This window comes from Marmota flaviventris, chromosome 4 (assembly GCF_047511675.1).
Source record: "Marmota flaviventris isolate mMarFla1 chromosome 4, mMarFla1.hap1, whole genome shotgun sequence".
Taxonomy (NCBI): Eukaryota; Metazoa; Chordata; class Mammalia; order Rodentia; family Sciuridae; genus Marmota; species Marmota flaviventris.
Genome location: NC_092501.1, coordinates 98,164,103 through 98,183,556, shown reverse-complemented (window position 1 = coordinate 98,183,556; position 19,454 = coordinate 98,164,103). Strand labels below are relative to the sequence as shown.

The following is a 19,454-nucleotide window of genomic DNA, read 5'->3' as shown; positions in this document are numbered from 1 at the left end:
CGGGTTAGGTGTTACAGGAGTAGTATGTCTGCGCAGTTTCGCGCATCAGATAGTATGTTTTGGGAGAATGTGTTTCTTCTGTGGTGGCGTTCTCCTTTCAGAGTCAGTAGCCATGTGAAGATGAAAGTTGGTCTTCATGGGGGAGGATATATGGAGATCTCTTTTCAATCGTTCAATTTTGGAAGATTAGACTTGTCTAGTTTGTTAATCCTTACTGATGTGCACAGCCCAAGTGACATGTCTGCTTTAAAATGCTGATTCAGAATCGGTTATTGATATTAATTTTAAATGCTATCAATTTTCATATTAATTTTACCAGAGAGTCTCTGAGATTTGCTCAGGAGAGAGCTTGGATTGTTCCTCTGAGGATACGATTGAAATGGAAGCACATACTCTGGAAGGTAAGAGCCTTTATATTTTTCATATAAAAAATTACAGTGGACAGCATATTTATTTCAATCCTAAGCAGCAGTCTATTTGAATAGTGGAAGACAGGAATCTACTGAGTAGTGGAAGGTAACAATGGGTACATCTCCTGCCTTTTGAGGGACAGGTAACATCCAGAGTGTCATGAGGTGATTGGAACCAATGATTCAAAACCTGAGCAGACTAAGGTTGGGAAACACTGGAGGGGACAGTAGAAGGTGGATTAAAGAAGGAGCAAAACAGAGTACCGGGAGTCAATGGAGAGAAAAGAAGCAAGCAGGTGTGCACCGTGAAGGGGGGATACTCAGATGACTGGCTACAGAGAGAGAAAGAGAGAGAGAGGGAGAGAAGCATATTAGAGATGCCAGAAAGCCTTGTGAGCTTCAGGGACCAAACTTGGCATTAGATGTAGTGCCAGTTATTCCAATCTTCCTGTCTTCCTCCTGGTGAGAAAGGCGTTTAGGAACTCAGTCCCAGGTCATGCAGAGCTACCTTGATGGACCACCGGTAAACTGACATGTTCCCACAGCCACAAACACAATTGAACATCCTAAGAAACGCTGGTATTCTTTGGAGCACCCTCGTGGACTTGGGAAGTGTAGGGTTGGTTATGGATTGATCACCAAGGTGCCAGCCTGACCGAAGATCCACTGGAAAAATTGACTCCTTGTACATCTTTGGTTTGGGGGACCTGGTAGAGTGGAGACTGTGGCTCGATTCCTAATAGGCAGTTGAAGTTGAAGAATTTAGGGTTGGACTCCCACAGACTGCATCTCTCCACTCCCGTGGGTCATCTGTTGGGGACCAGGTTCAAGATACGCATTGCAATTCGGCAGGTCTTGAATTCTGCATCTGTAATGGGTTCTAAGGTGATTCCAATGCTCCTGGCCCTCGAGCACATTCTGAGGAGTCAGGGAATGGGCTTCTCCTTAATGTAGCCTCAGTGAAGAGCCATGGGGAGATAGCTGAGGACCAAAGGAGACGAATGGAAGGCCAAGGTTTTGCTTTCATCTCTGAGCATGGCTCTTGACAAGGGGGAAGGTCCTTGTAAGGTTATTTGAGAAAAGGGGGAGTGGGAGAAATCCATACAAAGGCAATCAAGTGGACAATCAAGATGGAGACCACCGTAGTCGTGGTTCTTTCTGAAAAGCACAAGGGTAAGGGAAAGGAGGAAGGCAAGCATGAAGTTAGCTAGGTCCATTTGGAGACGGTGATGAGGAAGCAGGGAATGCATCTCAGCTGTCTTCCAATGAAAACTGGGGGTACACTCTGTCCGTAGATTATTCAAAGTAGAGGAGAATGGTATATGGAGTCAAACTTGAGCAAGTCATTTCCCTGTGCCGCACTTGCAGGCCTGGAGCCTGCATTTTGCAGTGATGTCAATGGTTCCGAGGGGATCTCTATGTTTGTAGAAGCACTGGCTTTTTTCAAAAAGACAGCTCTCATCTCCTTCCCTATTCTGGGAGGGGGACATAGTGCGATGGAATCCAGAGCTCTTAGCAAGCTACAAATGTGCTCTAGTGCTGAGTGACACCTGACCCTATTCAGAGCTCATTTTGTGAGAGAGTCATTTCATGGAAATCCTTGAAAGATGACCAAGATATAGGAAAGCAGACTCGGTGGGAACAGAAGACTTTGTAGAGCTCATACTTTTGAGTATCCAAAGACTTATTTTTCATGGGCCTTCCCAGAAGTTTTAAGTATGGAAAGTTATGGGTAGGAAATACTTCTGCGATAACACAGTCGACTCTTTCCCTTTGCTTTACCATACTTTGAGACTTTAATCTTACCATCCATTGTTTCATAGAACTGGGCCCTCTGTCTTCTCCTGTGATTGCATCAAGCAAGCCCAAGTTGCCTAAAGCAGAGGATGCAAGAAAGGAGGGCACACCAGTGTCCCCCGTGGGTATGGAAATCAAGAATGTTTTTAATGAGCCCTTCTGCTGAAAGTGTATATCTCAGCCAATCGGTGGAGGGAAAGTTCTTGGATCAGAAATGGATGACCCCTTTCACTGGACTCTACACAATTGGTGCTCACTGACTTCTAGTACAACTGGAGGAACAGCACAGGTGTTGGGAGTGCAGCGCACTGAAGAACTCCCTTATGTATCAACGAAGATATCTGCCATCACATCCTTCCTCACTGTGCCTCTTTCTGTTGGCATCCATTCGCTTTCCTCTTTGATTTATGGCTATTGAAAAGAGTCTCAGGGTTGGAAACTTCACTGCTTGTGTTGATTCAACCTACGTTTCTGCCCCTGTTTAAGGTGCTACCATGCAGCCTTGTGGTTTTGAGAACCCAAAACCAGGAAATATGCACACAAACCCTAAAGGGCCAAAGGCTACCAAAGTTAATCCCAAAGTGAAGCATGAGTGTCCAGCTCCTTCTTAATATGAGACCAAGGTATGGCTGGTTTTGTCACATGCATGGCTAATTGACTCTATGTCCCTTTTCCTTTTCAGTATCTCAGACGGCTCCTTCCTTGAAGGTAATTGCACCTTGCGCTTCTCTTCCTATGACCTACACATTGCAGTAAATACACAGCATTTATTGGATATCATTTTCCCAAACCCATCCAGCATCCCACTGGATTGAGACATTCTCGTGAAACTACAGACATAGAGATGAAGGGTGCCAGGAAGAAGGATGTCAAGACTATTACATCAGGTACATTTTGCACTAGGAGTTCTTTGCAAAGGCGTCTATGGAAACACCTGAAATGTTGGCATTAAGTGAAAACCTCTGAAAGGCTCCCATTCCTCATTCTTTTGTATCCCCCATTGGAAGGGGAGATTGGATACAGAAAAGGCCAATGTCCACCTGGGCATTCACGTTGGTACAGAATTGCCTTTATCAATGTAAGAAAAATACCATTGAAGGCAACCATTAACTCAGTTGTGTGTAAAACCCAAGATCCACCACTGTATTTAGGGATTTATAATCATGAATGAGGAAGCTTAGGCTAAGGTGCTGCAGAGTTTCCAGATGTGCAGTGGACAGCTAGGCGGTAGTGTCAGGCTCCTGAGAGACGGAGGTCCATATTGGACTTGGACACAAAAATAGATGGTGAGCCAGTGAGACATATGAAGAAGCCACGTAAAAACAATCAGATTGCGTGCTACCGTGACACCCAGCATATTCTTTGATGGCTCACAACCACATTGTGCTCTATGCACGGATTTACTCAGTCAGTGACCTCCTCCTTCTGTGTGCTTTATTCTGCACTCACTTAATATGTTACATCACTATACATTTCCCCTCTCCTCTTTCCTATAGAAAAAGTATTGTATTATTAGGACATAGGCAATAACTTCCTCGCATGGTCTCTGAGGCTGCCCATCCAAAGTTCCTCCTTCACGACATTGATGCCATGGATCCTATTCCTATTCATGCCTGTAATAATCATTTTCAAGGGAGGGAATTGATCCCAGGACCTTGACATGCGAAGCAGTTTCTCTACCACTGAGCCTGAATGCCAGCTCTTCTGATTCATTGAGGAGTTTGGCAATTCCAAGGCTCAGGACATCGCACGCCAAACATGAAGAACACTTTCCTCAGTGTAGGCAGCTGAGCAGGACAGAAACCAGATGGTGAACACAAAAACCTGAATCCTGTTCTCTATTTCATGTCCCTTCTGATTGGATAAGTTTTGTAGACTTGTGAAATGATGTCCCGTTCTAGGGACACAGATTTTTAGTTGAATTCACTTAAAAAGCTCTTTGTTCCCTCACACCGACGACTTCGTGTCCTCTACGTGTCTGCATACCTTCCCCCAGTCCAGGTGTGCATCGATATTTTATTGGGCGGTTGCCTTCTACACATTCGCCACCAATTTGGCACAGGCCCCTCGCATTCGATGTACCCAGGGGATTTGTCATGTGGTTCTCGCTACACTGCACATATGAGGCATGAACCTCGGTGTACCCATGCTGCCTTTATGCAATGATGTTTTATGCACGTGATGCTCCCAGTGTTGTCAAGTAAACTAGAAACCTTTCAGAGTGTAAATTGGGCCTCTCTCAGTGTATGCATCCCTGTCCCCTGTCCTTTCAGTCACTTGACACGACTCCAACTGTATTTGTTTTGAGCCATGCAGATGCCATTGAATCATGGTCTCTTTCTCTCCCTTGCAAATCCCTTCCTTGCTGTCACCATTTCCGACCCATGGCTGCCCCCCATGCTCACTCATTGAGACACTGCTCTGGCCCTACCTGCAGGAACACCACCACATCTGAAGTCTTTTATCCACACTAGCACTTACCAGGAGCTCAGTCAACTATCAGGTCAAGTAAATCAAGACTCTTGGCAATGGTGACTGATACCATTGACTGAGGATGGGACCCATAATGTTGTTCCCTGCAATCCAGAAATCATGATGATCCAGAACTAAGGGAATCATCCAGTGGAAAAACAAGTAAATTGCTAGCCAAAGAGCAATGCAAGAAACACCAATCTGTGTACCTAGGAAATTTATGTCAGGCTCATCCAATGGTTTTCCTAATACCTAGCGTAAGATCCCAAGGGAGGAAATCCGGTGGCAGAATGTTTGCCAAGCATGCCAAAGTCCATGGGTTCCATTCCAGGATCACTCACTCACACACGGTAGCAATGTAAGTACTAAAATCAGCATTCAGCTGAAAGTGAAGCTGCACGTAAATGCATGTGTGGGAAAAGAGAAGTGAATTACTGTTAGACCTATGTATTTCCATTAGGACACAGCATCACTGTTCAGGATGTTCTAATTCATTTATGGAAATCTGCATATTTGTCAGCAGAACCACATTTCAATGTGAAGGCAGAGGAAGCGGGCACAACCCTTGGTGGTTCCAAGAAGCGGAAGCCAAAGGTATGTAAACATGTCCATTTCCCTTCCTGGCTACCCAACATTTGCCTTGCTCTACTAATGGACAGTAGGCCCCATGAAATGACCTCTCTGACTATTCTCATCAAGCCGAGATCATCACTGAATCCTTAGGTCTAAAAACACTTGGAAAGTTTAAGAACGTGCAAACCATTTCAGAATTCATGGTACCTTATTGAACTAGTTGCTCCTTAGGTCTGAGGCCTAAAATTGCTTGGTGTTTTCTGCTTCCATTTGGATAACCTCCTTAAATGATCAATGACTTCTGATCAAATATTAGACTGATGTAACAGCTGGTTATTATGATGAACTAATGAAAAACACCAATGGCCACCGAATGGACTCATGTTCAAGGGTGGTCCCTACTTGTGGCCCAAAAGGTTAGGATTATACCACTAGCCTCTAATCAAGGGCCATGGATTTCAATAGGCCTTGTCTTCAGTGTCTATTCCCCATTAGAGAACTGGGTCAATTCTGGAACACAGCTTCCTGAGCATTCAGGCAAGAGAGCCATGAGAAAATGAGGGAAGGGGCAAGAATAGGAAAGGAAGATGTTAAAATATTACTGTTGGCACAAGAATAGGATCTTGTATCTCGAAGATCCAAGAAACTCCCCCAAAGGACTGCAGAAGTAATAAACAAATTGACAAAAGGAGCAGGATAGAAAATGAATATTTAAAAAGAAATCAAGAAAGAAAAGAACAGAAAGAAACCTGTGCTTTCCCATAGAACCACAGTGAATGTTCGGAGTATGCAATCAGGAAAGCCATTTTCATTCCCATGATATTCTGAGTTGCCCTGCTACATTCTTCCGAAATCTTTTTGTGCCTGTCTCCTGGCATATTCAATTTTCATGTACCAGGGGGTCTTGAAAATGTGTACTCAAAATCAATTTTATGCCTTGGTACCCTTTTCTGTCACTGTTTTCTTTTTGACTAAAAAGTGCTGCCTACACAACCACATCATTAAGCCCAAGTTAGGTAAATGCAAAATGGAGAAACCTTTCTCTCCCTAATTTTATCATCATATGAGATGAATGGGTCTTCCTCTCAGTAAAAATTTCCCCAAACGTTACTTAGATTGCAAAAGTTTTTGTTCAGCTAAGGAGGCCCAGGTAACGCTGTTCTGTTTCCCTTCAGCATAGCATAATTCCAATTGTCTTACAAACCTACGTGATTCTATCACAAATGTCCTGTCATCAGAATGTTGCCAGTGTGTAATGCTGGCTGATATCCGAATTTGTCAGAATGTGTTCCAGTATATTTTAAATATCATTCTCTCCTTTATGCTAGAAAACGTTGAGTCGGGTTAGGTGTTACAGGAGTAGTATGTCTGCGCAGTTTCGCGCATCAGATAGTATGTTTTGGGAGAATGTGTTTCTTCTGTGGTGGCGTTCTCCTTTCAGAGTCAGTAGCCATGTGAAGATGAAAGTTGGTCTTCATGGGGGAGGATATATGGAGATCTCTTTTCAATCATTCAATTTTGGAAGATTAGACTTGTCTAGTTTGTTAATCCTTACTGACGTGCACAGCCCAAGTGACATGTCTGCTTTAAAATGCTGATTCAGAATCGGTTATTGATATTAATTTTAAATGCTATCAATTTTCATATTAATTTTACCAGAGAGTCTCTGAGATTTGCTCAGGAGAGAGCGTGGATGGTTCCTCTGAAGATACGATTGAAAAGGAAGCACATACTCTGGAAGGTAAGAGCCTTTATATTTTTCATATAAAAAATTACAGTGGACAGCCTATTTAGTTCAATCCTAAGCAGCAGTCTATTTGAATAGTGGAAGACAGGAATCTACTGAGTAGTGGAAAGTAACAATGGGTACATCTCCTGCCTTTTGAGGGACAGGTAACATCCAGAGTGTCATGAGGTGATTGGAACCAATGATCCAAAACCTGAGCAGACTAAGGTTGGGAAACACTGGAGGGGACAGTAGAAGGTGGATTGAAGAAGGAGCAAAACAGAGTACAGGGAGTCAATGGAGAGAAAAGAATCAAGCAGATGTGCACCGTGAAGGCGGGAAACTCAGATGACTGGCTAAGAGAGAAAAAGAGAGAGAGAGGGAGAGAAGCATATTAGAGATGCCAGAAAGCCTTGTGAGCTTCAGGAACAAACTTGGCATGAGATGTAGTGCCCGTTCTTCCAATCTTCCTATCTTCCTCCTGGTGAGAAAGGCGTTCAGGAACTCAGTCCCAGGTCATGCAGAGCTACCTTGATGGACCACCTGTAAACTGACATGTTCCCACAGCCACAAACAGAATTGAACATCCTAAGAAACACTGGTATTCTTTGGAGCACCCTCGTGGACTTGGGAAGTGTAGGGTTGGTTATGGATTGATCACCAAGGTGCCAGCCTGACCGAAGATCCACTGGAAAAATTGACTCCTTATACATCTTTGGTTTGGGGGACCTGGTAGAGAGGAGACTGTGGCTCGATTCCTAATAGGCAGTTGAAGTTGAAGAATTTAGGGTTGGACTCCCACAGACTGCATCTCTCCACTCCCGTGGGTCATCTGTTGGGGACCAGGTTCAAGATACGCATTGCAATTCGGCAGGTCTTGAATTCTGCATCTGTAATGGGTTCTAAGGTGATTCCAATGCTCCTGGCCCTCAGAGCACATTCTGAGGAGTCAGGGAATGGGCTTCTCCTTAATGTAGCCTCAGTGAAGAGCCATGGGGAGATAGCTGAGGACCAAAGGAGACGAATGGAAGGCCAAGGTTTTGCTTTCATCTCTGAGCATGGCTCTTGACAAGGGGGAAGGTCCTTGTAAGGTTATTTGAGAAAAGGGTGAGTGGGAGAAATCCATACAAAGGCAATCAAGTGGACAATCAAGATGGAGACCACCGTAGTCGAGGTTCTTTCTGAAAAGCAGAAGGGTAAGGGAAAGGAGGAAGGCAAACAAGAAGTTAGCTAGGTACATTTGGAGACTGTGATGAGGAAGCATGGAATGCATCTCAGCTGTCTTCCAATGAAAACTGGGGGTACACTCTGTCCGTAGATTATTCAAAGTAGAGGAGAATGGTATATGGAGTCAAACTTGAGCAAGTCATTTCCCTGTGCCGCACTTGCAGGCCTGGAGCCTGCATTTTGCAGTGATGTCAATGGTTCCGAGGGGATCTCTATGTTTGTAGAAGCACTGGCTTTTTTCAAAAAGACAGCTCTCATCTCCTTCCCTATTCTGGGAGGGGGACATAGTGCGATGGAATCCAGAGCTCTTAGCAAGCTACAAATGTGCTCTAGTGCTGAGTGACACCTGACCCTATTCAGAGCTCATTTTGTGAGAGAGTCATTTCATGGAAATCCTTGAAAGATGACCAAGATATAGGAAAGCAGACTCGGTGGGAACAGAAGACTTTGTAGAGCTCATACTTTTGAGTATCCAAAGACTTATTTTTCATGGGCCTTCCCAGAAGTTTTAAGTATGGAAAGTTATGGGTAGAAAATACTTCTGCGATAACACAGTCGACTCTTTCCCTTTGCTTTACCATAGTTTGAGACTTTAATCTTACCATCCATTGTTTCATAGAACTGGGCCCTCTGTCTTCTCCTGTGATTGCATCAAGCAAGCCCAAGTTGCCTAAAGCAGAGGATGCAAGAAAGGAGGGCACACCAGTGTCCCCCGTGGGTATGGAAATCAAGAATGTTTTCAATGAGCCCTTCTGCTGAAAGTGTATATCTCAGCCAATCGGTGGAGGGAAAGTTCTTGGATCAGAAATGGATGACCCCTTTCACTGGACTCTACACAATTGGTGCTCACTGACTTCTAGTACAACTGGAGGAACAGCACAGGTGTTGGGAGTGCAGCGCACTGAAGAACTCCCTTAAGTATCAACGAAGATATCTGCCATCACATCCTTCCTCACTGTGCCTCTTTCTGTTGGCATCCATTCGCTTTCCTCTTTGATTTATGGTTATTGAAAAGAGTCTCAGGGTTGGAAACTTCACTGCTTGTGTTGATTCAACCTACGTTTCTGCCCCTGTTTAAGGTGCTACCATGCAGCCTTGTGGTTTTGAGAACCCAAAACCAGGAAATATGCACACAAACCCTAAAGGGCCAAAGGCTACCAAAGTTAATCCCAAAGTGAAGCATGAGTGTCCAGCTCCTTCTTAATATGAGACCAAGGTATGGCTGGTTTTGTCACATGCATGGCTAATTGACTCTATGTCCCTTTTCCTTTTCAGTATCTCAGACGGCTCCTTCCTTGAAGGTAATTGCACCTTGCGCTTCTCTTCCTATGACCTACATATTGCAGTAAATACACAGCATTTATTGGATATCATTTTCCCAAACCCATCCAGCATCCCACTGGATTGAGACATTCTCGTGAAACTACAGACATAGAGATGAAGGGTGCCAGGAAGAAGGATGTCAAGACTATTACATCAGGTACATTTTGCACTAGGAGTTCTTTGCAAAGGCGTCTATGGAAACACCTGAAATGTTGGCATTAAGTGAAAACCTCTGAAAGGCTCCCATTCCTCATTCTTTTGTATCCCCCATTGGAAGGGGAGATTGGATACAGAAAAGGCCAATGTCAACCTGGGCATTCACGTTGGTACAGAATTGCCTTTATCAATGTAAGAAAAATACCATTGAAGGCAACCATTAACTCAGTTGTGTGTAAAACCCAAGATCCACCACTGTATTTAGGGATTTATAATCATGAATGAGGAAGCTTAGGCTAAGGTGCTGCAGAGTTTCCAGATGTGCAGTGGACAGCTAGGCGGTAGTGTCAGGCTCCTGAGAGATGGAGGTCCATATTGGACTTGGACACAAAAATAGATGGTGAGCCAGTGAGACATATGAAGAAGCCACGTAAAAACAATCAGATTGCGTGCTACCGTGACACCCAGCATATTCTTTGATGGCTCACAACCACATTGTGCTCTATGCACGGATTTACTCAGTCAGTGACCTCCTCCTTCTGTGTGCTTTATTCTGCACTCACTTAATATGTTACATCACTATACATTTCCCCTCTCCTCTTTCCTATAGAAAAAGTATTGTATTATTAGGACATAGGCAATAACTTCCTCGCATGGTCTCTGAGGCTGCCCATCCAAAGTTCCTCCTTCACGACATTGATGCCATGGATCCTATTCCTATTCATGCCTGTAATAATCATTTTCAAGGGAGGGAATTGAACCCAGGACCTTGACATGCGAAGCAGTTTCTCTACCACTGAGCCTGAATGCCAGCTCTTCTGATTCATTGAGGAGTTTGGCAATTCCAAGGCTCAGGACATCGCACGCCAAACATGAAGAACACTTTCCTCAGTGTAGGCAGCTGAGCAGGACAGAAACCAGATGGTGAACACAAAAACCTGAATCCTGTTCTCTATTTCATGTCCCTTCTGATTGGATAAGTTTTGTAGACTTGTGAAATGATGTCCCGTTCTAGGGACACAGATTTTTAGTTGAATTCACTTAAAAAGCTCTTTGTTCCCTCACACCGACGACTTCGTGTCCTCTACGTGTCTGCATACCTTCCCCCAGTCCAGGTGTGCATCGATATTTTATTGGGCGGTTGCCTTCTACACATTCGCCACCAATTTGGCACAGGCCCCTCGCATTCGATGTACCCAGGGGATTTGTCATGTGGTTCTCGCTACACTGCACATATGAGGCATGAACCTCGGTGTACCCATGCTGCCTTTATGCAATGATGTTTTATGCACGTGATGCTCCCAGTGTTGTCAAGTAAACTAGAAACCTTTCAGAGTGTAAATTGGGCCTCTCTCAGTGTATGCATCACTGTCCCCTGTCCTTTCAGTCACTTGACACGACTCCAACTGTATTTGTTTTGAGCCATGCAGATGCCATTGAATCATGGTCTCTTTCTCTCCCTTGCAAATCCCTTCCTTGCTGTCACCATTTCCGACCCATGGCTGCCCCCCATGCTCACTCATTGAGACACTGCTCTGGCCCTACCTGCAGGAACACCACCACATCTGAAGTCTTTTATCCACACTAGCACTTACCAGGAGCTCAGTCAACTATCAGGTCAAGTAAATCAAGACTCTTGGCAATGGTGACTGATACCATTGACTGAGGATGGGACCCATAATGTTGTTCCCTGCAATCCAGAAATCATGATGATCCAGAACTAAGGGAATCATCCAGTGGAAAAACAAGTAAATTGCTAGCCAAAGAGCAATGCAAGAAACACCAATCTGTGTACCTAGGAAATTTATGTCAGGTTCATCCAATGGTTTTCCTAATACCTAGCGTAAGATCCCAAGGGAGGAAATCCGGTGACAGAATGTTTGCCAAGCATGCCAAAGTCCATGGGTTCCATTGCAGGATCACTCACTCACACACGGTAGCAATGTAAGTACTAAAATCAGCATTCAGCTGAAAGTGATGCTGCACGTAAATGCATGTGTGGGAAAAGAGAAGTGAATTACTGTTAGACCTATGTATTTCCATTAGGACACAGCATCACTGTTCAGGATGTTCTAATTCATTTATGTAAATCTGCATATTTGTCAGCAGAACCACATTTCAATGTGAAGGCAGAGGAAGCGGGCACAACCCTTGGTGGTTCCAAGAAGCGGAAGCCAAAGGTATGTAAACATGTCCATTTCCCTTCCTGGCTACCCAACATTTGCCTTGCTCTACTAATGGACAGTAGGCCCCATGAAATGACCTCTCTGACTATTCTCATCAAGCCGAGATCATCACTGAATCCTTAGGTCTAAAAACACTTGGAAAGTTTAAGAACGTGCAAACCATTTCAGAATTCATGGTACCTTATTGAACTAGTTGCTCCTTAGGTCTGAGGCCTAAAATTGCTTGGTGTTTTCTGCTTCCATTTGGATAACCTCCTTAAATGATCAATGACTTCTGATCAAATATTAGACTGATGTAACAGCTGGTTATTATGATGAACTAATGAAAAACACCAATGGCCACCGAATGGACTCATGTTCAAGTGTGGTCCCTACTTGTGGCCCAAAAGGTTAGGATTATACCACTAGCCTCTAACCAAGGGCCATGGATTTCAAGAGGCCTTGTCTTCAGTGTCTATACCCCATTAGAGAACTGGGTCAATTCTGGAACACAGCTTCCTGAGCATTCAGGCAAGAGAGCCATGAGAAAATGGGGGAAGGGGCAAGAATAGGAAAGGAAGATGTTAAAATATTACTGTTGGCACAAGAATAGGATCTTGTATCTCGAAGATCCAAGAAACTCCCCCAAAGGACTGCAGAAGTAATAAACAAATTGACAAAAGGAGCAGGATAGAAAATGAATATTTAAAAATAAAGAAAGAAATAAAGAGAAAGAAAGAAAGAAGGAAATAAAGAAAGAATGAAAGAAAAGAAAAGAAAGAAAAGAAAAGAAACCTGTGCTTTCCCATAGAACCACAGTGAATGTTCGGACTATGCAATCAGGAAAGCCATTTTCATTCCCATGATATTCTGAGTTGCCCTGCTACATTCTTCCGAACTCTTTTTGTGCCTGTCTCCTGGCATATTCAATTTTCATGTACCAGGGCGTCTTGAAAATGTGTACTCAAAATCAATTTTATGCCTTGGTACCCTTTTCTGTCACTGTTTTCTTTTTGACTAAAAAGTGCTGCCTACACAACCACATCATTAAGCCCAAGTTAGGTAAATGCAAAATGGAGAAACCTTTCTCTCCCTAATTTTATCATCATATGAGATGGATGGGTCTTCCTCTCAGTAAAAATTTCCCCAAAGGTGATTTAGATTGCAAAAATTTTTGTTCAGCTAAGGAGGCCCAGGTAACAGTCTTCTGTTTCCCTTCAGCATAGCATAATTCCAATTGTCTTACAAACCTATGTGATTCTATCACAAATGTCCTGTCATCAGAATGTTGCCAGTGTGTAATGCTGGCTGATATCCGAATTTGTCAGAATGTGTTCCAGTATATTTTAAATATCATTCTCTCCTTTATGCTAGAAAACATTGAGTCGGGTTAGGTGTTACAGGAGTAGTATGTCTGCGCAGTTTCGCGCATCAGATAGTATGTTTTGGGAGAATGTGTTTCTTCTGTGGTGGCGTTCTCCTTTCAGAGTCAGTAGCCATGTGAAGATGAAAGTTGGTCTTCATGGGGGAGGATATATGGAGATCTCTTTTCAATCGTTCAATTTTGGAAGATTAGACTTGTCTAGTTTGTTAATCCTTACTGACGTGCACAGCCCAAGTGACATGTCTGCTTTAAAATGCTGATTCAGAATCGGTTATTGATATTAATTTTAAATGCTATCAATTTTCATATTAATTTTACCAGAGAGTCTCTGAGATTTGCTCAGGAGAGAGCTTGGATTGTTCCTCTGAGGATACGATTGAAATGGAAGCACATACTCTGGAAGGTAAGAGCCTTTATATTTTTCATATAAAAAATTACAGTGGACAGCATATTTATTTCAATCCTAAGCAGCAGTCTATTTGAATAGTGGAAGACAGGAATCTACTGAGTAGTGGAAGGTAACAATGGGTACATCTCCTGCCTTTTGAGGGACAGGTAACATCCAGAGTGTCATGAGGTGATTGGAACCAATGATTCAAAACCTGAGCAGACTAAGGTTGGGAAACACTGGAGGGGACAGTAGAAGGTGGATTAAAGAAGGAGCAAAACAGAGTACCGGGAGTCAATGGAGAGAAAAGAAGCAAGCAGGTGTGCACCGTGAAGGGGGGATACTCAGATGACTGGCTACAGAGAGAGAAAGAGAGAGAGAGGGAGAGAAGCATATTAGAGATGCCAGAAAGCCTTGTGAGCTTCAGGGACCAAACTTGGCATTAGATGTAGTGCCAGTTATTCCAATCTTCCTGTCTTCCTCCTGGTGAGAAAGGCGTTTAGGAACTCAGTCCCAGGTCATGCAGAGCTACCTTGATGGACCACCGGTAAACTGACATGTTCCCACAGCCACAAACACAATTGAACATCCTAAGAAACGCTGGTATTCTTTGGAGCACCCTCGTGGACTTGGGAAGTGTAGGGTTGGTTATGGATTGATCACCAAGGTGCCAGCCTGACCGAAGATCCACTGGAAAAATTGACTCCTTGTACATCTTTGGTTTGGGGGACCTGGTAGAGTGGAGACTGTGGCTCGATTCCTAATAGGCAGTTGAAGTTGAAGAATTTAGGGTTGGACTCCCACAGACTGCATCTCTCCACTCCCGTGGGTCATCTGTTGGGGACCAGGTTCAAGATACGCATTGCAATTCGGCAGGTCTTGAATTCTGCATCTGTAATGGGTTCTAAGGTGATTCCAATGCTCCTGGCCCTCGAGCACATTCTGAGGAGTCAGGGAATGGGCTTCTCCTTAATGTAGCCTCAGTGAAGAGCCATGGGGAGATAGCTGAGGACCAAAGGAGACGAATGGAAGGCCAAGGTTTTGCTTTCATCTCTGAGCATGGCTCTTGACAAGGGGGAAGGTCCTTGTAAGGTTATTTGAGAAAAGGGGGAGTGGGAGAAATCCATACAAAGGCAATCAAGTGGACAATCAAGATGGAGACCACCGTAGTCGAGGTTCTTTCTGAAAAGCACAAGGGTAAGGGAAAGGAGGAAGGCAAGCATGAAGTTAGCTAGGTCCATTTGGAGACGGTGATGAGGAAGCAGGGAATGCATCTCAGCTGTCTTCCAATGAAAACTGGGGGTACACTCTGTCCGTAGATTATTCAAAGTAGAGGAGAATGGTATATGGAGTCAAACTTGAGCAAGTCATTTCCCTGTGCCGCACTTGCAGGCCTGGAGCCTGCATTTTGCAGTGATGTCAATGGTTCCGAGGGGATCTCTATGTTTGTAGAAGCACTGGCTTTTTTCAAAAAGACAGCTCTCATCTCCTTCCCTATTCTGGGAGGGGGACATAGTGCGATGGAATCCAGAGCTCTTAGCAAGCTACAAATGTGCTCTAGTGCTGAGTGACACCTGACCCTATTCAGAGCTCATTTTGTGAGAGAGTCATTTCATGGAAATCCTTGAAAGATGACCAAGATATAGGAAAGCAGACTCGGTGGGAACAGAAGACTTTGTAGAGCTCATACTTTTGAGTATCCAAAGACTTATTTTTCATGGGCCTTCCCAGAAGTTTTAAGTATGGAAAGTTATGGGTAGGAAATACTTCTGCGATAACACAGTCGACTCTTTCCCTTTGCTTTACCATACTTTGAGACTTTAATCTTACCATCCATTGTTTCATAGAACTGGGCCCTCTGTCTTCTCCTGTGATTGCATCAAGCAAGCCCAAGTTGCCTAAAGCAGAGGATGCAAGAAAGGAGGGCACACCAGTGTCCCCCGTGGGTATGGAAATCAAGAATGTTTTTAATGAGCCCTTCTGCTGAAAGTGTATATCTCAGCCAATCGGTGGAGGGAAAGTTCTTGGATCAGAAATGGATGACCCCTTTCACTGGACTCTACACAATTGGTGCTCACTGACTTCTAGTACAACTGGAGGAACAGCACAGGTGTTGGGAGTGCAGCGCACTGAAGAACTCCCTTATGTATCAACGAAGATATCTGCCATCACATCCTTCCTCACTGTGCCTCTTTCTGTTGGCATCCATTCGCTTTCCTCTTTGATTTATGGCTATTGAAAAGAGTCTCAGGGTTGGAAACTTCACTGCTTGTGTTGATTCAACCTACGTTTCTGCCCCTGTTTAAGGTGCTACCATGCAGCCTTGTGGTTTTGAGAACCCAAAACCAGGAAATATGCACACAAACCCTAAAGGGCCAAAGGCTACCAAAGTTAATCCCAAAGTGAAGCATGAGTGTCCAGCTCCTTCTTAATATGAGACCAAGGTATGGCTGGTTTTGTCACATGCATGGCTAATTGACTCTATGTCCCTTTTCCTTTTCAGTATCTCAGACGGCTCCTTCCTTGAAGGTAATTGCACCTTGCGCTTCTCTTCCTATGACCTACACATTGCAGTAAATACACAGCATTTATTGGATATCATTTTCCCAAACCCATCCAGCATCCCACTGGATTGAGACATTCTCGTGAAACTACAGACATAGAGATGAAGGGTGCCAGGAAGAAGGATGTCAAGACTATTACATCAGGTACATTTTGCACTAGGAGTTCTTTGCAAAGGCGTCTATGGAAACACCTGAAATGTTGGCATTAAGTGAAAACCTCTGAAAGGCTCCCATTCCTCATTCTTTTGTATCCCCCACTGGAAGGGGAGATTGGATACAGAAAAGGCCAATGTCAACCTGGGCATTCACGTTGGTACAGAATTGCCTTTATCAATGTAAGAAAAATACCATTGAAGGCAACCATTAACTCAGTTGTGTGTAAAACCCAAGATCCACCACTGTATTTAGGGATTTATAATCATGAATGAGGAAGCTTAGGCTAAGGTGCTGCAGAGTTTCCAGATGTGCAGTGGACAGCTAGGCGGTAGTGTCAGGCTCCTGAGAGACGGAGGTCCATATTGGACTTGGACACAAAAATAGATGGTGAGCCAGTGAGACATATGAAGAAGCCACGTAAAAACAATCAGATTGCGTGCTACCGTGACACCCAGCATATTCTTTGATGGCTCACAACCACATTGTGCTCTATGCACGGATTTACTCAGTCAGTGACCTCCTCCTTCTGTGTGCTTTATTCTGCACTCACTTAATATGTTACATCACTATACATTTCCCCTCTCCTCTTTCCTATAGAAAAAGTATTGTATTATTAGGACATAGGCAATAACTTCCTCGCATGGTCTCTGAGGCTGCCCATCCAAAGTTCCTCCTTCACGACATTGATGCCATGGATCCTATTCCTATTCATGCCTGTAATAATCATTTTCAAGGGAGGGAATTGAACCCAGGACCTTGACATGCGAAGCAGTTTCTCTACCACTGAGCCTGAATGCCAGCTCTTCTGATTCATTGAGGAGTTTGGCAATTCCAAGGCTCAGGACATCGCACGCCAAACATGAAGAACACTTTCCTCAGTGTAGGCAGCTGAGCAGGACAGAAACCAGATGGTGAACACAAAAACCTGAATCCTGTTCTCTATTTCATGTCCCTTCTGATTGGATAAGTTTTGTAGACTTGTGAAATGATGTCCCGTTCTAGGGACACAGATTTTTAGTTGAATTCACTTAAAAAGCTCTTTGTTCCCTCACACCGACGACTTCGTGTCCTCTACGTGTCTGCATACCTTCCCCCAGTCCAGGTGTGCATCGATATTTTATTGGGCGGTTGCCTTCTACACATTCGCCACCAATTTGGCACAGGCCCCTCGCATTCGATGTACCCAGGGGATTTGTCATGTGGTTCTCGCTACACTGCACATATGAGGCATGAACCTCGGTGTACCCATGCTGCCTTTATGCAATGATGTTTTATGCACGTGATGCTCCCAGTGTTGTCAAGTAAACTAGAAACCTTTCAGAGTGTAAATTGGGCCTCTCTCAGTGTATGCATCACTGTCCCCTGTCCTTTCAGTCACTTGACACGACTCCAACTGTATTTGTTTTGAGCCATGCAGATGCCATTGAATCATGGTCTCTTTCTCTCCCTTGCAAATCCCTTCCTTGCTGTCACCATTTCCGACCCATGGCTGCCCCCCATGCTCACTCATTGAGACACTGCTCTGGCCCTACCTGCAGGAACACCACCACATCTGAAGTCTTTTATCCACACTAGCACTTACCAGGAGCTCAGTCAACTATCAGGTCAAGTAAATCAAGACTCTTGGCAATGGTGACTGATACCATTGACTGAGGATGGGACCCATAATGTTGTTCCCTGCAATCCAGAAATCATGATGATCCAGAACTAAGGGAATCATCCAGTGGAAAAACAAGTAAATTGCTAGCCAAAGAGCAATGCAAGAAACACCAATCTGTGTACCTAGGAAATTTATGTCAGGTTCATCCAATGGTTTTCCTAATACCTAGCGTAAGATCCCAAGGGAGGAAATCCGGTGACAGAATGTTTGCCAAGCATGCCAAAGTCCATGGGTTCCATTGCAGGATCACTCACTCACACACGGTAGCAATGTAAGTACTAAAATCAGCATTCAGCTGAAAGTGATGCTGCACGTAAATGCATGTGTGGGAAAAGAGAAGTGAATTACTGTTAGACCTATGTATTTCCATTAGGACACAGCATCACTGTTCAGGATGTTCTAATTCATTTATGTAAATCTGCATATTTGTCAGCAGAACCACATTTCAATGTGAAGGCAGAGGAAGCGGGCACAACCCTTGGTGGTTCCAAGAAGCGGAAGCCAAAGGTATGTAAACATGTCCATTTCCCTTCCTGGCTACCCAACATTTGCCTTGCTCTACTAATGGACAGTAGGCCCCATGAAATGACCTCTCTGACTATTCTCATCAAGCCGAGATCATCACTGAATCCTTAGGTCTAAAAACACTTGGAAAGTTTAAGAACGTGCAAACCATTTCAGAATTCATGGTACCTTATTGAACTAGTTGCTCCTTAGGTCTGAGGCCTAAAATTGCTTGGTGTTTTCTGCTTCCATTTGGATAACCTCCTTAAATGATCAATGACTTCTGATCAAATATTAGACTGATGTAACAGCTGGTTATTATGATGAACTAATGAAAAACACCAATGGCCACCGAATGGACTCATGTTCAAGTGTGGTCCCTACTTGTGGCCCAAAAGGTTAGGATTATACCACTAGCCTCTAACCAAGGGCCATGGATTTCAAGAGGCCTTGTCTTCAGTGTCTATACCCCATTAGAGAACTGGGTCAATTCTGGAACACAGCTTCCTGAGCATTCAGGCAAGAGAGCCATGAGAAAATGGGGGAAGGGGCAAGAATAGGAAAGGAAGATGTTAAAATATTACTGTTGGCACAAGAATAGGATCTTGTATCTCGAAGATCCAAGAAACTCCCCCAAAGGACTGCAGAAGTAATAAACAAATTGACAAAAGGAGCAGGATAGAAAATGAATATTTAAAAATAAAGAAAGAAATAAAGAGAAAGAAAGAAAGAAGGAAATAAAGAAAGAATGAAAGAAAAGAAAAGAAAGAAAAGAAAAGAAACCTGTGCTTTCCCATAGAACCACAGTGAATGTTCGGACTATGCAATCAGGAAAGCCATTTTCATTCCCATGATATTCTGAGTTGCCCTGCTACATTCTTCCGAACTCTTTTTGTGCCTGTCTCCTGGCATATTCAATTTTCATGTACCAGGGCGTCTTGAAAATGTG

The 19,454-nt window shown here is 43.9% G+C and overlaps 1 protein-coding gene and 1 long non-coding RNA gene across 2 annotated transcripts; both read left to right on the top strand.

The window, feature by feature from the left end:
- The first annotated feature begins 317 nt into the window (after nucleotides 1-317).
- On the top strand, nucleotides 318-5,586 carry LOC139705375 (uncharacterized). The gene is made up of 3 exons (XR_011707245.1): nucleotides 318-401; nucleotides 2,234-3,094; nucleotides 5,203-5,586. It is a non-coding gene; the product is annotated as an uncharacterized lncRNA (long non-coding RNA).
- A 28-nt stretch (nucleotides 5,587-5,614) lies between these two features.
- On the top strand, nucleotides 5,615-18,764 carry LOC139705510 (uncharacterized). Its single transcript, XM_071611739.1, has 9 exons — nucleotides 5,615-5,668; nucleotides 6,912-6,993; nucleotides 8,825-8,923; nucleotides 9,481-9,506; nucleotides 9,598-9,685; nucleotides 11,791-11,864; nucleotides 13,555-13,636; nucleotides 15,469-16,329; nucleotides 18,438-18,764. The coding sequence occupies exons 1-8, from the start codon at nucleotides 5,615-5,617 to the stop codon at nucleotides 15,606-15,608; spliced, it is 645 nt and encodes a 214-aa protein (XP_071467840.1). The 3' UTR covers nucleotides 15,609-16,329; nucleotides 18,438-18,764.
- Nucleotides 18,765-19,454: the final 690 nt, after the last annotated feature.

What these genes read in the sequence shown, in the direction of transcription:
- LOC139705510 (XM_071611739.1), top strand. Translation starts at nt 5,615, where the DNA reads ATGGCCACCGAATGGACTCATGTTCAAGGGTGGTCCCTACTTGTGGCC. An exon ending in CCCTACTTGTGGCCCAAAAG is followed by an intron (nt 5,669 to 6,911) that starts GTTAGGATTATA and finishes TAATTTTACCAG; the next exon opens with AGAGTCTCTGAGATTTGCTC. An exon ending in AGACGGCTCCTTCCTTGAAG is followed by an intron (nt 9,507 to 9,597) that starts GTAATTGCACCT and finishes AAACCCATCCAG; the next exon opens with CATCCCACTGGATTGAGACA.